Raw genomic sequence first — 17,629 nt, 5'->3', positions numbered from 1 at the left:
CTGAATTCAGGAGGAAGGAGCCTTATATTCTAACATTATTGTGATCAGGGAAAGTATCTGAAGGAGAACAAAGGGTACTGCATTTGAAGTAGACATAAAAAATTGCTCATTTTAATCTACCCACTACTCCTTAAATAAACAGAAGACTTATTCAAACTTGCTAAAATTTTGATTCTAGGATCAGTACAACGTGAGAAGAGGCTGAGTGAATATTTCTTTAGTTTATTGAGGAAAACAATTTTAAAAAAAGTTGTTTTTATTAAAAAAAAAAAACAGGACAATTTACCCTATCTGTTTTAGACAGCGTAACTCTCCCTCTATCCTGTTTGGATGACTGGTAGGAATAATGTGCTTCAGGGCAAACAGCTGACTGATGTCTGGGTAGTGCCGTAACTTAGCCATGAACACAGAACTGAAAGTGCCTGGAATACAAAAAATCATGACAGACATATTCCAATAGGAATTCTGTGTGCAGTTATCTCATTAATTTCTCCAGTGAACTGCTCATTTAGCAATAAGTCCTTGCTCTGCCACAGCTTTTCATGTAAATTCCAGAAGAATGAACAATAAAATCATTCAAGCATATACACCTCTCCCTCAATAACTCATATGCAATAGGGTCCAAAAACATAGATCACACTGTAAACGAGGGCACAAGTTACTGAAGGACCTCCCAAAATTAAGCAATCCATCCCCACTGGACATCTAGCAAACATCAAAATGGGGAGGGGTGTGTTGGTATATGTACAATTTAATGACTGGTAACTCTTAAAATTGCATCAAGAATACATGTCAATAAAGCGCTTTGTCTACTGAAGATGTTCTGTATAAATTATTTATTTTCAATAGCCCTAACATTGTTCTAACCACATTCATGTGTATGCAAGAACATTGTGTATTATGTCATTGTTTTTTGTTGTTGATTAGTCTGGTTTCTTGCTTTATAAATGGCTACCAAGTTTGAAGCAGGGAATCTCCCAAATATGGGCCAACTAAATGTTGATACACCATAACACAAGATACCTTTTTCCAAAAACAAGCAACATTTATTCATGAAACAATCATCAACATTAAAACTAAATTTTTGTATTGCTCAATTAATAAAAAATTGATACCATTATTTCATTGCAAATATTAGTGATACTTCTCCTTACCCTTGAGAATATCTCAAGGTGCCAATCCAGAAATTCTCTGAAACTCACTTCTCCACAATGATCCTATCTGAAACAAAGCTCTTTATCTGACAAAGTATTCATTTCACTTCGTAGTCTTAATATCCTTGATCACATTTATGAATGAGTAGGTAGTTTAATTATACTACATATGCAATAATATTTATAACTGTGTTCTATTCATCAAATGGAGCGAGTTCAACCAATTTATGACCGGGTTGCTAGATCTTACACATGTAGGATTTGCATTCCTTTTAACTTTTCTTTTATTCAACCTCCTTTATTTGATACAAAAGATGCAATTAATGTGATAACACAAATGAGGCCAGCTCTTAATTTAGTGCAACAATAAAAATACTTCCTTAAGTGAGACGTCAAAACATGATTGGCACTTAATTTAGTTTTCAGTGAAATGCTCGCGGACATAGCTATTATGGTTGATTAGTACATTTATGTTTGAATACAAGGACACATTACATTTATGATGAATACACTTAAACCAAACTAAAAGACCGAACTAAAACACAAATTTCACTTGACAGAAACTTATTTGATATTTATTTATTAGTGTAATACCTTCAGCAGGCATGACATTTTCACTGCTCAAAATGTCACTGACTATCGTTATTCATGGTGTACTAAGATTGTTTGGAAAAAACATGTTACAAAATATATGACCTCTTTAAATTTTAAAGATAAAAGCTGATAATTTTATAATGTTGATTAAAATTTCCAGGTTCAGTCTATCGTTTTCGACGATAAAACAAGTGATACATAAATGTTTCAGTTATCAATTTTGATCATGATTTTCTTCAAGTTCAACAAAGATAATATTTTTTGTATTTTCTACTTAAAAAATTGGGTCAATGCCTGACCCTGCATTATAAGCGGATTCACAAGTTATCGGGGCATTGAGTTATCGAGAGAGTGTTGTAATTCCTTCGGTGTTCCAAAAGGATGTATACCTCCTCCTGACCAATTCAAGATGTCATTAGCTGCAATGGCAAAATATTTGGACATAAAAATGATATCTTTCAGTTACTATGCAAAAAACTAAATCTGTTTTATACTAACATCACAAGTTCGTAAGTTAACACTATTTTTAGGTGCTTTCTTGAAAATTGAAAAAATTCAAACCTTCTCCTATTTTGTCCAGAATCACAAAATGCTGTTGCACCTCAGGTACAAAGTCATACAGGCTCTCTATCTCATCCTGAATATCATCTGAAAGTAAAAACAAGTTCTGCAAAACCCTGTTTCTCATCTGCATCAATATGGTTGTCAGCATAACCCAGTGTCTCACCTGCATCTATATGATTGTCATTATAACCCAGTCTCACCTCCATCTATATGCTTGTCAGTAGAAAACAATATCATTTGCAGTATAACCCAGTGTCTCACCTGCATCTATATGATTGTATAACCCTAGTGTCTCACCTGCATCTATATGCTTGTCAGTAGAAAACAATATCCTTTGCAGTATAACCCAGTGTCTCACCTGCATATATATGCTTGTCAGTATAAACCATTATGCTTGTCAGTATAACCCAGTAACTCAAATTCAAAAATTCAATGCAAAATTTTAACACTGTTGATGACGGAAAAGTGACTCCTGTACATCACGAAGATTATGCAAGCAAAACAAAAAGCAGGAGAAAATATTATGAATTTAACACTTGGGCAAACATTAATATGACAGAAACAGAAAAAGAATTATTCGGTCTGACTTCATTCCCTAAACTCTTTTTGCTAAACCTCATTCAAGTAAGTTCAGATATTTATTTATCTGGAAATTATATTTTGGGCAGTTCCAGTAAAATATGCTTGGGACCCAAGTTTTAGTTTGGAGCAGCCACCCACAGATGCAGTTTGAATTCTTTTTAAAAAATCCTTTTCATATGAACTATCTAAGACATCGGAGTACCATTCCTGCAGTACCATGTATGTTTAAATGGAACAGCCCTTAGTATTGCAAGACCTTTCCAAACTGGACACTCATGAGATCAAACATTTTGGCTGCTTGACAGAGGTGACCAGTACAGTTTTTTTAAATATTAGAATGGTAATATTGGGATGAAAAGAAGTGTTCATTCTGCAGAAGAAACCATATTACAGAGGACACCTAGTCAGGGTTGTATTACAACTCATGGTCTTAAACTAAGTAATACAAACCAACAAGTATTTTTAAATTCAACAAATAATTTATTTCAACAGAAAACAATGAGAAAAATGTAAAAAGAGCTTATGGTATTGCAAATTAAATCCCAAATAATCCAAGCCTCTATTTCCAAGAATGTTATTTTCAGTACTCTGTATTTCCAGACAAGAACTTGAATGAAATGATTTGAATGAATAAATTCCAGCCCAAATGAAAGGCTGGACATAACAATAATCCAAAGATTAGCAAGATTATATAGTGCTTTACTTGACTTCTAAAATAAAAACTATTACCTAATGGAAAATTTTATTCTGGAAGATACCAAATGTTTAAAATATTGGGTAAAATTAGAAGGTGTGTTACTAAAAATATAATATTAAATGTGGCAAGCAACAGGTAGACCCAGCATTTCAATGGGAATTTCCAATGTTCTGGACTTAAGATAAACATGTTGTTACAAAACTAAAATCTATGATTCAGGTCATGTAGAAAATAAACTTGCTTTTGGACAAGGTCATGTCCAAAATACAATTATCCACAGCATATAATGAATTAAAAAACTAATAATGCAAATTAAATATACATAACTGGACTAAAGTAAATTTGCAAACCAACTTGAATTTACTTTTTCACTGACATAGAGATAAATACCACATGCATGTAATACATATATCTTAATAAACTATTTAAACCAGAAGTCAAGCAAGGGGAAGATGAAAGGTAAGAGGGAAGGAAGAGAGAAACTATTGAATACAAAAAGAAATAGTTTGCATTAAATTATTTCAACATAACATATCAATACATATGATAATAATAGCAATTCTATATAAAAAAATTAGAGCATAGTCATATTCATGCACAAAAAATTCATATACGCAAATATATATATATACACACACACACACACACACACACATACATACATTTATCTATGACCACATACATCTGCATATATGTACATCCCTGCCTGCATACACGTATGAGAAAGGGAGTAAAAGAAAAATTGTTTTTAGAGTCAACATTTCATTCAGTGATCACCTTATTCCACTATCATAGCCATTACTCTATTTTCCAATAAAACATGTGTTCACATCATTCCATTTAATAAATAACTTTTGAACTTTTGAATCTTTGAGGTCAGATATATTAGCTTCAAATTTATAATGAAATATCAAATCAAAGTGGAGCTCTTGCAGATTTGGTTTTTTGTTTTGATATTTTGATCTAATTATAATATATTTTACTAAATATATTACTAGATTTGATTGGCAACATTCACTTAAATCTCCAAATAAAATAAAATTTTCAGAAATCTCGAAATTTACTCAATCTCCATTCTACAAAAATGTAAAACCTGACCAAAAAAACATTTTACAACAACACAGATGCAAAATAAATGTTTCATCGTTTCTTCCTCACTATTACAGAAAGAACAAAACCAAATATTAATAGAAAATTGTAGTCAGCATGTTATGGTTAATTCTAAACTGAAGCCATGATAACTTTGTATCCGAAGTAATTTTGATACATAATCAAATATACCTTATTCAACAATTTTTGTCTTTTGGAATGTTGAATTTAATAAAAAAAAAAGGTTTCCTGAGCTTTGGGACAATGTAATAATCACTTTATTATTTATTATTTATTATTATGTATCTCTCTGCATCCTTTTTTATTCTTGAGTAGAATTTCAATATTCTTCAGGGAAAAAGGGTGCAGATCGTTTTCTCTCATGTTGCAAATTTAATCTTTATAAATATAATCTAACTGCACTTATAATACTGTAATATTGCACAATCTGGGGTAAAAAATCATATAGATCACAAAATCCTTCATATGATAAGTATAAACCTTGTTCATCCAAGAAATGATATATAAATTTTACCCCTTTTAACAGTCATGCTCGATACAAAACTGGTTTGTTGTTATTTGTTATATTTTTATTTTTCCATACTCCCTCCTGTGAAATTTCCAGTAAGTTTCTATCTTTTTCTATTGTCATAAATTTTACCCATGCTAAAAGAAAATCTGTCCGAAACAATTTTTTTATATCTTTGGATAATCTCGATTTTTGCAAATCAATTAAAAAATGTGTAAAAGGACAAATTGTATTTATTAAGAAAAAGTGTATTATATTTTGCCATTCAGAATTAGACAGCAATCGCTTTACCCAACAATTTTTAAAGATATGACCAAATAGGCTCATTGTTTCATGCACAATCCAACTTCTTTGAGCTTATTCACAAGTGTTGTTCTACTTATTTTATCATGACCGTTACTTCACATAAATTAAAAAAATATTTTTTTTTATTCTCTTTAGAACACATGCTTTTGGATTTGGTAACATTAACAATAAAATTGTCAGTTTTTATAAGGCCACTGATTTTAGAACAAGAATTTTCCCATATATTGTCGATTTTCTCCGATTTCATTCCCCTAACAGTTTTTGTACATACTGAATTTTGTTTTTAAAATTCCTATCTATAATGTCTTCTGTATTTACAGATAACTCAACTCCTAATAGGGAGAAATCTGAAACCAAATCAAATTCTAAATCTGCACACATCTGCGTTGGTGAATTATTTAATGCACTATTGTTATAACTTTTGTTTTGTTGATATTCATCTTCAGTCCCTACAATGAAGCAAATGCATCTAATGTTTCTACTGAGACATACAAAGAATTCTCCAATCCATCTAATCGGAATGATGTATCATCAGCTAATTGAGCCAGTTTATTTTCATATCCATTTACGAGTATGCTTTAAAACTTATTATGGTTCCAAACCATAATTCCTAAAGTATCAGCTACTAAAAACAACCAGATAAGAAGAGGGGATCACTTTGAAGACAATGACGTCCAAAATAAAAAACTGAAATGAAAATCCATTCTGAGTCACACATACTTTTGCATTTCTATAAAATATATAAATGCAATATATATTTAACTTGTTCAGAAAAATTAAAGAAAGAAAGCACATCCTGTATAAAACTCCAAGAGACAAAGGCTTTTTCAAAATCAACCTGTAAAGTTTCATATAATTCTCTTCTGTTAAGCAAACAGTATCATGTCAGTCTGACCACCTCCCACCAAACTGAAAATTAACCTTGCCCTTGGGAGGTTTGAGCTTGGCCACAAATATCAATTTAATATCACAACAAAGTTACCCAAAAAAATTAAAATGAGTTTTCTCCACGAACTCCTGCACCCGAGGCAGATGCTCTAACCACAAGGCCACTGGAGCAGTGCCAATAGCTTTGAATAATGTTTGTATGCTAATAATTGATGTATCACAATATGATCCAAAATATCTTTAAATGAATTCACAGTAATTCCAAAATATTTAATTAGTTCTAGAGTTTATCATGACCTGAACTCAAATCCCATCAAATTCATCAACAATATTAAATTTTACACCTTGAAAGGTCTAAAGTCCACAAAACACATTTACTCAAATGAAACTATCTCATCATGAAATACCCCTTCTCCCTTGAGGCTGTATATATTGATGGGATATTCCAGTTCTTGAAGAGGTTGTTCTGATGAGTGCCAATAGACATGCTTCCTATAGACAGTTCATACTAGGCTGATACTGTGGCAGCATAATACGTGACAAATATCCTGATGTTTTTGGTCAGTGCATTAGCTTCTTCCCCTCTATGCTTGCATGGACACTGATACTTTCTTGTTTTTATAAATTTGTATATAAATGAATACAAGTGACTATTCCTTGTTTTGTTGTCAGAAATAATCAATACAGAAATTTTTCAAAGACTGCAAATATACTTTATACTTTGTTTTCAACTTCTGTTATAGAGACACAAATCGTGTCTAGAAATGAAATCTTCTACCTTTTTAATCTGTCGCTGATATAATTTGATCCACATAAAATGTTATGGGCATTAAAACCTCAGAGTAGAACAAATGGAGTGGGCAGTTGATGAACAAGATTCTTTAATTTGTTTCATAGTAGGTTGGTGTTTGCTGGTATATAAATGGAACAAAAGAAAATCACTCGATGCAGAGTGATGCTTACAAAAATGGCTTGCAAATTTGTGTTCAAAGGACTGATGCCAAGAGGAGCCCTATTGTTCACAACAACGTAAAGTCCTCCTGAAGCCCTGTCAACAAAATTTTTGGGTGTTGAAATGGCAGTAGTTTTTAAGTGTGATGTTGTCCATAACAACATTACAAAACATCAATGTTTTCCATTGAACAAACTAGCTCCAAGATGAACCCTTGATAGGTTCCAGTCGATTTCTCTTACAACTCTTTGTTGATTCTTTTCAAAACGTGACCCAGCCTGACAACCTTTATGTTTTTACTCCCTCATGAGTACAACTTTTTTGTTTAATGTAGATATTTAAATTACAACTACATGACTTAACCTTGCCACTAGATAAAGATGATGTAGCCTTTCATGTGGTCACATGAGATTTCCATAGCAGTTAATTTCAATAAAAGCACCACCCCACTTTAAATGCATTTTTTCTGATGGATTGTTGCATTTTCCGAAGTGACTGTAACATGTTTATTGTGCCATAAAAGTTAACTTTTTGCAGAAAAAAGTTTATGCTTACAATCACTACCAATGGCAGCATAAACGCAAATTAAATTTCCAACCTCCTGAAACCATAGATATCTGGCCATCAAATTAATTGAAAATGCCTCGCAAAAGATGTTTGCTAAATGTTAAATGAACAGCATCATCTCCTGGGTAGCCTCAGCAAGATGATAGCTGTCTCCAGCTGACCGAATCCTAGGCCAATTTAAGTACATGTACGTAGCATAAACAACTATAGCAACATGCTACTGGCAACAATATTGTAGCAAGATGTTTAGAGTCAATCGGATATAGATCAAAAAAGGACTACCATTTTTTTTATAGATGTGTTACTTGTGTTTTCTAATGGGATGTGACTGATACATGAATTTTATAACATATGATGTATGTACGAACTCAAGGACTTTTCATATATATGTACAGTACTTAATGGAATATGGACTGTACTACACAAAGTTTGACTTCATTTAATCAAAAGCACATATTTCTGTACCAGCTTTTATCCCCCCCCCCCACTGGGCCAATTTTTAGTCATTGTCTTCAGCTAATTGACATGGTTATAACATGTGTGTGTGTGTGTGTGTGTGTGTCTGTGTGTGTGTGTGATAAGAGAATTCTTGATCTGTCAAGACTTCTTACATGGTAATGATTGAAATGGTGAAATGAAATTTTCATCTCCTCTCATGGATTTTACTGAACCAGACCACTGACTGGAAGCTGCTTTCTGTCTGGACTGTGAAGCACCAACACTTGCCATACTCATAACTGTACTCATTTGGTTGAGAAAATAACAGAGTTGTCTGTAAAACAAGGTAAACAAAATTTATAATATTTATCTCTATGGTATGCAGGCTTACCCATACTTCCTCTCATTGCTGCAAATTGAACACAAATATTAAATGCTGGCCAATCATGAATAATTGGACACATAAACCATATTCCAAGATTTTCACACAAGAGCAAACAGGCTATGTGAGATGATTAACAGGTGACAAATAATTGAATAACTGATGATATAATTACTGTACATATGAGTATGCAATTCTGAGTAGAACAACCGACACAGACTAAATGGCTTGAACATTATGCAATGGCATTATACTGACCGTATAAGTATATATGGTAAGTCAGCGTAAGAAGTATGCATGTATTAATGATCATGCTCAGCCTAATGTCACTCCGATTATCTTGACCACCCTAAGGCATAACTGACATGAAACACGTTTTAAATTATGCAAAACAATTTTAAGAATTTTGTGTAAGAGCATTGCTCGTCCCACAAAGATGATCCATTTATCCATTTTAAGGTACATGATTGCAATTTTCTGACAAAAAAACACACACACACACACATATATATATATATATATATATATATATATATATATATATATATATATAGAACAGTGCGAAACTAGTATCTAGCTAGCCTGAGAGCTTTAGACTCTTTAATGAGTCTATTTCAAAAGGCAAATACAAAACATAGACAAGACAAACAAATAAAACAGAAACAGTTATGTTTGTGAAACTTTACATGGCTGTTTCTACAGGAATTCAACCTTATTATATTTCAACTAGTTCATTTCAGCTTGTTGCTGATACTGGAAAATATTTGCATTGACCTAGAAACTGATGAGCCATAACGACATGTTATTTTATGTAAATTTATGTAAGCACAAATTATATCCCAGATATTTAATTGTTAAAGTATTCATAGGCTATTAAGCAAATATAGAGAATTATTTAAAAGAAAATATGTCAGCTGCAAAAGATAATTTCATTTGTGCATGGTTGTCTTTTTGTAAACTGCTTGGTTTCAATGTTCTAAGGCTGCATAATCAGTAAGAATCCTTTTGTTTCCTGGTTTGGGGACCCCAGTTGGGTTGTGTGCAATACATACATACATACATATATATATATATATAATTGTAATTCTGACATGCTTGCATGCACTTTACATGGTACAAAATCTGACAAAAAAACATGTTACATGTCTAACAGATTTTATACAAATTTCATAATTATAAGTTGCCCACAGCGCTTGAAATTAAAACATCAAATTAGTGGTGGACAAAATATTGCCATAAGAATCTTCCTCATAGGTTGTTGTTGTTGTTGGGTTTAACGCCATTTTTCAGCACACGTATTAATGGTGGAGGAAGAACCCAGGAAAACCCCGGAAAGAACCACCGACCCACAAGAAGCTACTGGCAAGCTTTCTCACATACCCACATTGGCTGAATCTTAGACTCGAACCGCCGCAGACAGAGGTGAGATGGCAGTGATCCGTAACAAAGAGCACTTTAGACCACTCAGCCACTCGGGGGCCCCCTTCCTCATTGGTACATTTTTGTGTTCATCTAAAGATGTGATGCATGATGCCAGTGAATCATTTGTCCTACACCTTTAGGAATATCACTGAAATTATCCAACTTGTTAGCTTTTGTTGTGACTGTGTGATAATTGTGACACCAATCTTACTATAATGAACATTAAAACTGTGGACTCCACAGATGAATAACCTTTCTGAAAGGTTTCAGTAAACAGAATTTGTTTTAATATTCCTTGTGTTTTTAAAGTTTTTTGGTTAATATTCTTAAAGTAGTTGATTTTAAAATAATTTCTTTGTCACATCATGGCAAAGATTTTTTTCTTTCCCAATTGTCTCATTGCAGCATTTAAATTGTTCTGAGCTATTCACGGCATAATAAAATTGTTTAAAAACACATTCCTGTCTGTATTGCAAGTACTATATATTAAACAAATTTAAATAAAACTAGCACTTCATGTGCATACTGAGATGAACATCTATTACACACAAACACACACAAATGGACTCAGAATTAATCAATAATTGCGTACATTTTTTCCCTCAATGCTATAATGCTAACATTTAAACAATTGTTGCTGTTGTTGTTCTAGGGTTTAACGCCATTTTTCAACACAAGATAGGCTATACATGGCGGCCAGTATAACTGGTGGAGGAAGAACCCTGGAACACACATGGAAGAACCACCAACCCACAAGAAGCTACTGCCAGGCTTTCCCACATACCCACGCTAGCTGAGCCTTGGACTCGAACCCACGCAGACAGAGGTGAGATGGCAGTGATCCAGAACGGTGAGTGCTTTAGACCACTCATGGCCCCTTAAACTATTGTAACCAAACTTCTAATGAGAATGATCATTTCAAACAAAACTGAGTTGCAAAAACATATTTTTCAGGGTTTGTGTCAAAACTGCTATAAAAATGTGTCCATCCTTCCTTTCGAGCTGCACTTTTTTACAAATAATACAGCTCTAACATCTGCATGTGTTCAAGTCTCAGGCTCAACTAACGCTGGTAGTGAGAAAGCTTGCCAGTAGCTTCTCATGGGTTGGTGGTTCTTCCCGGGGTTTTCCAAAATTCTTCCTCCATCAGTTATATTGGCTGCCATGTATAGCCTATCTTGTTCTGAAAAATGGCGTTAAACCCTACAACAACAGCTCTAACATCAAGTTTAAACTTTTGTGTACATGTATTTGCTCACCAGCACTGGGTCTCTATCACCCACTATTTAGCAGAAAAAGTTGGCCAATTATTTTCTGGCTCCAATTCCAATGTACAGATGCTGCCATGAATTTTCTTAAGAGAGGGAGGTCCACCACACCTACCTCAAGAGGTATATATGCCCACCTTGTATCTGAAGTCATCAATTTATTCACTGATCATTCCTCAGAGCAGTGTGAATTCTGTTTTGTAAACTAAATCCCTTCTAACAATCTGCTAATTGGAGAATCACTGTAATTTTTTTGCCATGCTTACACAAAACAATGTTTCCTATAGTACTGTTTTTAATGTGAAGATAATTAGGTATTTTTTTTTTAAAAAAAACATTATATACATATTATAATGATTAGTATATATAATGTAGTAAGTGCTTCAAGTACTGGTGTAAGAACCGGCTCAATCAGATACACAAATCAATTTCAGGAATTTTTTTTAACCCTGGAAGGAAAAAGTGCTTGGGTCGGCTATGAAAAATAGGGACGATCTGCCAACACACATTTGGAGGAGGGAGGGGGGCTTATAGAACTGGTCTTCATGCTATTTAAAAATAATTTTCCACAACTTGATCATTTTATTCAAAAATACTGTATTTCTGTTGTAGGATCACATGTAATGCAAGGCTGTATTCAAGCCTTTGAAGAAATATTGGTTAACCTGTGCAACCATTATCATTAGCAAATGAATTATCTTCCTTATAGGGGACACGAGTGGCTGAGTGGTCTAAAACGCTCTCTGTTACCATAGCTGCCAACCTTCCAGGCTCACAATTAGTGAAAATAGGGATAAAAAGTCGTGAATTTGGACATGAATTCGTGAAAAATCCATGACAATAACTCCATCCACTCTGACCACTCCGACCGTCAATACTATATCAAGTTCGCAAAATAAAAATAAAACACTACATATATGCAGAAATATTTATTTATCAAGACATGATACTGTGGCAGACTTGAACTTCCTCAACTGCTTGATCATAAATGTTTTCTAAACAGTTCCGACTTCTTGCCTGCAGGTTGATCTTGGGGACTAGAGTTGCTGACAAATTTTCTGCAGCTAAGGAGGCCCTAAAGTCTGTCTTATTTTTCCTCACTAAAGAAAATACTCTTTTGCTGTCACTGTTGCTGTGAGGAATGCACAGGAGCTGCAGCATTTTTTGTTCTTCCACGGGAAAATATGGAAGCGATTTTCGAGTCCAGGAACATTTGTCAGAACAAATATTTAGCATGGTCTCCAGCTGATAAAGGTAGATTGTGTTCAACAAGAAAACTCACAAATAATGCTTCAGCGTTGGTAGCCTGCAGGTCTTCCACCAATGGTTTAAAATATTCCAGAGCTGAAATCTGCGAATTCTTAATTTTGCCAACTTCTATGTGTTTTTTGCAACCGACATTCTTCCTCACATCGTCTCTGCGATGGCACACTGAGTGCAAAAAACCCAAATTAAACTTCACTTTTTGAGTAATACAATTCTTTTTCCTTGGTGGTAAAGACATTTTCAAGATCTTACATGCGATGCTGACGGTAACTCAAATCAGTGTTTTGACACATGCGCGGAGCAAATTTCCGGTTAGGCCCCAGTTTCTCTCTAAAGCATTAGTAAAACTACTCTTATACATAATGATTAAAATAGGCTAAAATGCTTGCTACCGGGCCAAATATACTAATCAGCTGTAGATCTACTAATATTGTGACCAGCAGTACTGGAACGTTTCGGCAACTGCGAATATCACGACTAGCGCTTAATGGGAAATCGGTTATTTTATTAAAGATTTAAAATAATTGAGGACTGGAAAATTCGTGAATTTTTAGCTTACGGCGTAAATCCGTGAATCGCTGAAAAAGTCATGAAATTCACACCAAATTCATGAGGGTTGGCAGCTATGTGTTACAGATTACTGCCATCTCACCTCTGTCTGCGTGGGTTCGAGTCTTGGATTCAGCTAATGTGGGTATGTGAGAAAGCTTGCCAGTAGCTTCTCATGGGTCGGTGGTTCTTTCCATGGTTTTCCCGGGTTCTTCCTCCACCATTAATACTGGCCGTCATGTATAGCCTATCGTGTGCTGAAAAATGGTGTTAAACCCTACAACATCTTCCTTATATTCTTGATAGAGACCACACAATATCCCCCTTTTTTGTTTCTTTCCTTAACCAGTTGAAATAATGAACATGTCTTGTGATCTAGGTACCTTTTCTTCCCTTTTTCACATGAATAGTATGTTTTGATGTCGACTGACATCGTAACGAAAGTCAAATTTTCAGGAATCTCTCACACACTAGGCAGTCCATATTGGAGCTTTTCTACAAATAAATGTATTAGTGAGACTGAAACTTTCCTTACTCTGATGTCTTTTTCCAGTGAAATTAAAATTCTCACATAAGCAAATGGACCTGTTTTCAAGTTTTGTTGGCCTACATTTCAGTTGGCTGAAAAGTCATGGAAGCTGGGAATGCTGAAATTAGGTTAAGCTGAAGTAAGATTCTTTAACAAAATCAATAAAAAATATATTATGCCTATTGGAACAGAAAACAACATTTCGTTTTGTTCTAGAGAGATATTCCCCCCTTATGAACCTACTTCGGCATACCTCGACTACCATCGCATTTCTTCAAATTCAAATGTATGTCAACGGAACATGAAAATGCGCCCATTTGCTATTGTCAGATTTTGATTCCACCAGAATAAAAACAGCACAGTAAGCATATTAATTACAAATCAATTTGTGGAAGAGTGTCAATGTGGGCTGCCAAGTGTGTGCGACATTCCTGAAACTTTGACTACTCATTCCGATGTCAACCGACATTGGAACATGCCATTATTTGGGCAATAAGACGTAGCACTAAAACATTAATAATGTGCAATATGTCTTACATAACATTACATGTGACATGTCTTGCATTGTAGGACTAGTAAACCCCCCAGTCCTGGGAGGTTTACTGGTCCTACATACTCTTAATGTCATATATAACAAATCTGTTATGCCACCCATAATGAAAGTTGTGGACTAGTATGATTCATTCCATAAGAACCTAACTTACACAAAAGATATTTGTGATATTACACACAGTGACTAGTATCCTGAAAATGGGAATTAACTCCATCTGGAGCCAATGTCCTGTAAGTTAAGTTGTTTTGTGCTGATCATCAGTCACTCATTTTTTGTCAGTGATAATGTCAGGATTATTGAAAACACCCACTTCTTTTAACCAAAAGAAAAAGACAGCATAAAGCTAATAGTTTTACCTTGGCTGTGAGTATATACAGTAGTCCTAAATGTAAGACCTTGATGCTGATATTTGTTTTGGGACATAGCACTAAAACAAAAATAACATGCTATGTCTAACACACCGCAATGTTGGCCAATTCTGCGAGTCAGGTAATTATGCGCAACGATACCTAATTTCTGTAAACATTGGATCACATGTTATTTTGGGTCAAAAATCCATTTTGTTTCAAGAAAGAACAGTCATACATTAATTAGGAAAAGTGATATTCATAAACTGTACAAAAATATCCCACATTTTGACTCAAAATGCATATGAAAATTTGATTTCTAAATGTCAACATGTCAATGCTGAATTATGATTGGGTCAAAAGGTTATACTAAAATAACATCCATACATCAGAGACTTTTCTGCATTTTACCAAACTGAAATTACGATCTCTGAAACGTGCGATTTTAGCAAATTTTGCCTCTTGAGACAAGTGCGTGCACATGTGAAAACTGGTGAAAATTGCTACATGTACCATGTTTGCGACTCTACGATGCATCCCTTCTTGAATTACAGAACAGTGGTAGATGCAAAAGTTTTTACTTGCCATTAACTCTATTCAACTTTAGGAATCCTGTTCCATGCAAGAATTAGACATTGTCTTCTTCACTGCACATACATCGACTCTATTTTCAAAATAGGCAAACAATGCGGCACACACGTCAACGCCGAAATATGACTGGGTCAAAAGGTTGTACTTATTATCACACGAGCTCGGACTTGTCTCAGCAGCAAATATTCGGGTCAAAACGCACGTTTCGGAACCCGTAACTTCAATTTGGTACAACGCAGAAAAGTCAATATAGCTTGATGAATAGAAAAATATTTCAGGAGTAAAACAAACCATATAGTATGGTCGTTAAAGACGTTAATAGCAGAAGGAAATCGAGGGTCATGAGTGGAACGAAGTATTTGGACTGTACGTACCTTCTCTCTTATATATTACGATAGAGAGAGAGTCATGTGTCAGAACGGGTCATGGGGATAATCTAAGGCATTTTTGTCAGTCTGTATGATTTTTCCTTCAGATTAGTGTGGGGGGGGGGGTCTCAACATCAAGCTCGCGCCAGGCACCGTAGACGTTGATACGATTTTCTTAAAACACTACCAAAAATAGGGGAAGAAAAATTATTAATTTAGTAACGTTTTCAATATCAGCTATTAATGCAACGCAATGAGAGCAAGTGATTATTTAATTTCTTTAAGATACACAAACTTGTGCCGATAATTTCATTCAGAATAAGAGCACTTACCACAAAATAGAAACAAACAAGGCGCCCAAAAAATGAGAGACTGGTTCCAATTGTTATGTATCTTTAGCTCCGGTGCGTACAAAAATACGGGCAAACGCCGAAAAACACAGGAAACCGGGAAATAAAACACTTGAAATATAAATATTGTCATTTTCTATGCATGACTATTAATACTGCTCTTGCTTTACCATATGGATTATATGATTCTATTCGATCTGAATTGCGACTGAGAAACGCTGCCTGGCTAATAAATGCTGCCGGAAAACACATTCTTACAAACGTTCATCTTACATGCATGATTCTGTAAACATTTATTGTTTCTATGATTATCAAATGTTTTTCACCATTATCTATATGATAATAAGTTTCTAAGCCAGATACCTCAAGCAGAGAGTTGTCCAATTGAGGGATGTTACAAAATCGCAACAACAATCTCTCTCTCTCTCTCTCTCTCTCTCTCTGCATCTATTCATTATAAGTGAAACTCTTTATTATATTCTTAATATGAAAATATTGATTTATATAGCATTTCATTTTTAAGAAATAAAATTCTCTTACTTACCATACAAAGTCTTATTAAGATTAGAAGAATGATTATGGACACCATCTACACAAGAATTTGTTGATTTGCGTTTCTTAACCTAGTGTTCATCCAAACTAAAATAGACAATGGTCTCTGACACGTTGCAGTCAAGACTGTCTGTGGTGGCTTTAACCGTATTTTGTTCTTTACTATGAATTCATTTATCTTTATTGGGCACATTATTAGTCGGAAAAATCTGTCATCCATTGCTATTCATGCAAATGTAGAGCCCATCTCAGAACGAATACAATCTAAGCTGGCATTGTAGTTATCGATCAACCCAATGTTAGCAGGTGTCGCGAGTTATCAAATTACATTTTGAACTTATATAATCCTTATTATAATGCCTTTTAAATGCATTTTCAAAGTTTCATTAGTTCAACTGTTTGTAAAATAATTATCTTCGGTGAAATGCGAACAGTGTGAACGTCTTCGTCTATTACATTTTTTAGAAGAATCGTATTCATATGGTATACTGGACAATTTGTAATTTGCCTGGTACATGAGATTCAATACCATACGATGAATTCAATTTATTATATATTGCATCATCGCAATTATCGACATTATATTAATATAATTCTCATAAACATCAGGACTTTAATGGGGGGTGGGGGTCCCGGCATTTTGTTTTCTTCATGCGTTTTCCGATCTTGAAGGGTCCAACTTTGATAGGCGCCAGATACCGAATGATTTCGACGGAAACAAAATGTCAGTGGCAACCATCAGTACAAATATTTGAAATTGGCAGATGATGATCACATTTATAAATGAGCAGAAAAAAATATCTGATTTAAATACCATGACTATTATACTGGCTACATTTTAAAATGGATCTGGAGATTCCATTACACACGCATGACAATTTCAATCTTGTCCACTAGCACAATAGAAATTATTTCTAGAAGTGAACGATTTTGTATTTAAAATTAAATAATAATAATAATAATAATAATAATAATAAATAATAACAAAAACAACAACAACAACAACGTTTACAGGATACTGTCCCATGATACATATCCATAAATCATACGACACAAAAAAGTGTTTGAGTATGTAACAACAAAAAAATATCG

At 34.1% G+C, this 17,629-nt stretch overlaps 1 protein-coding gene across 1 annotated transcript in view; it reads right to left on the bottom strand.

Moving 5' to 3' along the window:
• The window catches only part of LOC149778419 (cell division cycle 7-related protein kinase-like), a 61,804-nt gene that overhangs the window by 39,629 nt on the left and 4,546 nt on the right, over positions 1 to 17,629 (bottom strand). The window contains exons 2-4 of the mRNA XM_089939244.1: positions 8,534 to 8,694; positions 2,310 to 2,396; positions 287 to 422 (exon numbers count right to left, since the gene is read on the bottom strand). Coding sequence (XP_089795370.1) covers positions 287 to 422; positions 2,310 to 2,396; positions 8,534 to 8,694 — 384 coding nt within the window. The remainder of the gene's footprint in view (positions 1 to 286; positions 423 to 2,309; positions 2,397 to 8,533; positions 8,695 to 17,629) is intronic.

Source organism: Sinohyriopsis cumingii, chromosome 17 (genome assembly GCF_028554795.1).
Source record: "Sinohyriopsis cumingii isolate HCF-2022 chromosome 17, ASM2855479v2, whole genome shotgun sequence".
Taxonomy (NCBI): domain Eukaryota; kingdom Metazoa; phylum Mollusca; class Bivalvia; order Unionida; family Unionidae; genus Sinohyriopsis; species Sinohyriopsis cumingii.
Note: the sequence above shows the minus strand (reverse complement) of the source record. Positions and strands in the feature narration are given on the sequence as shown.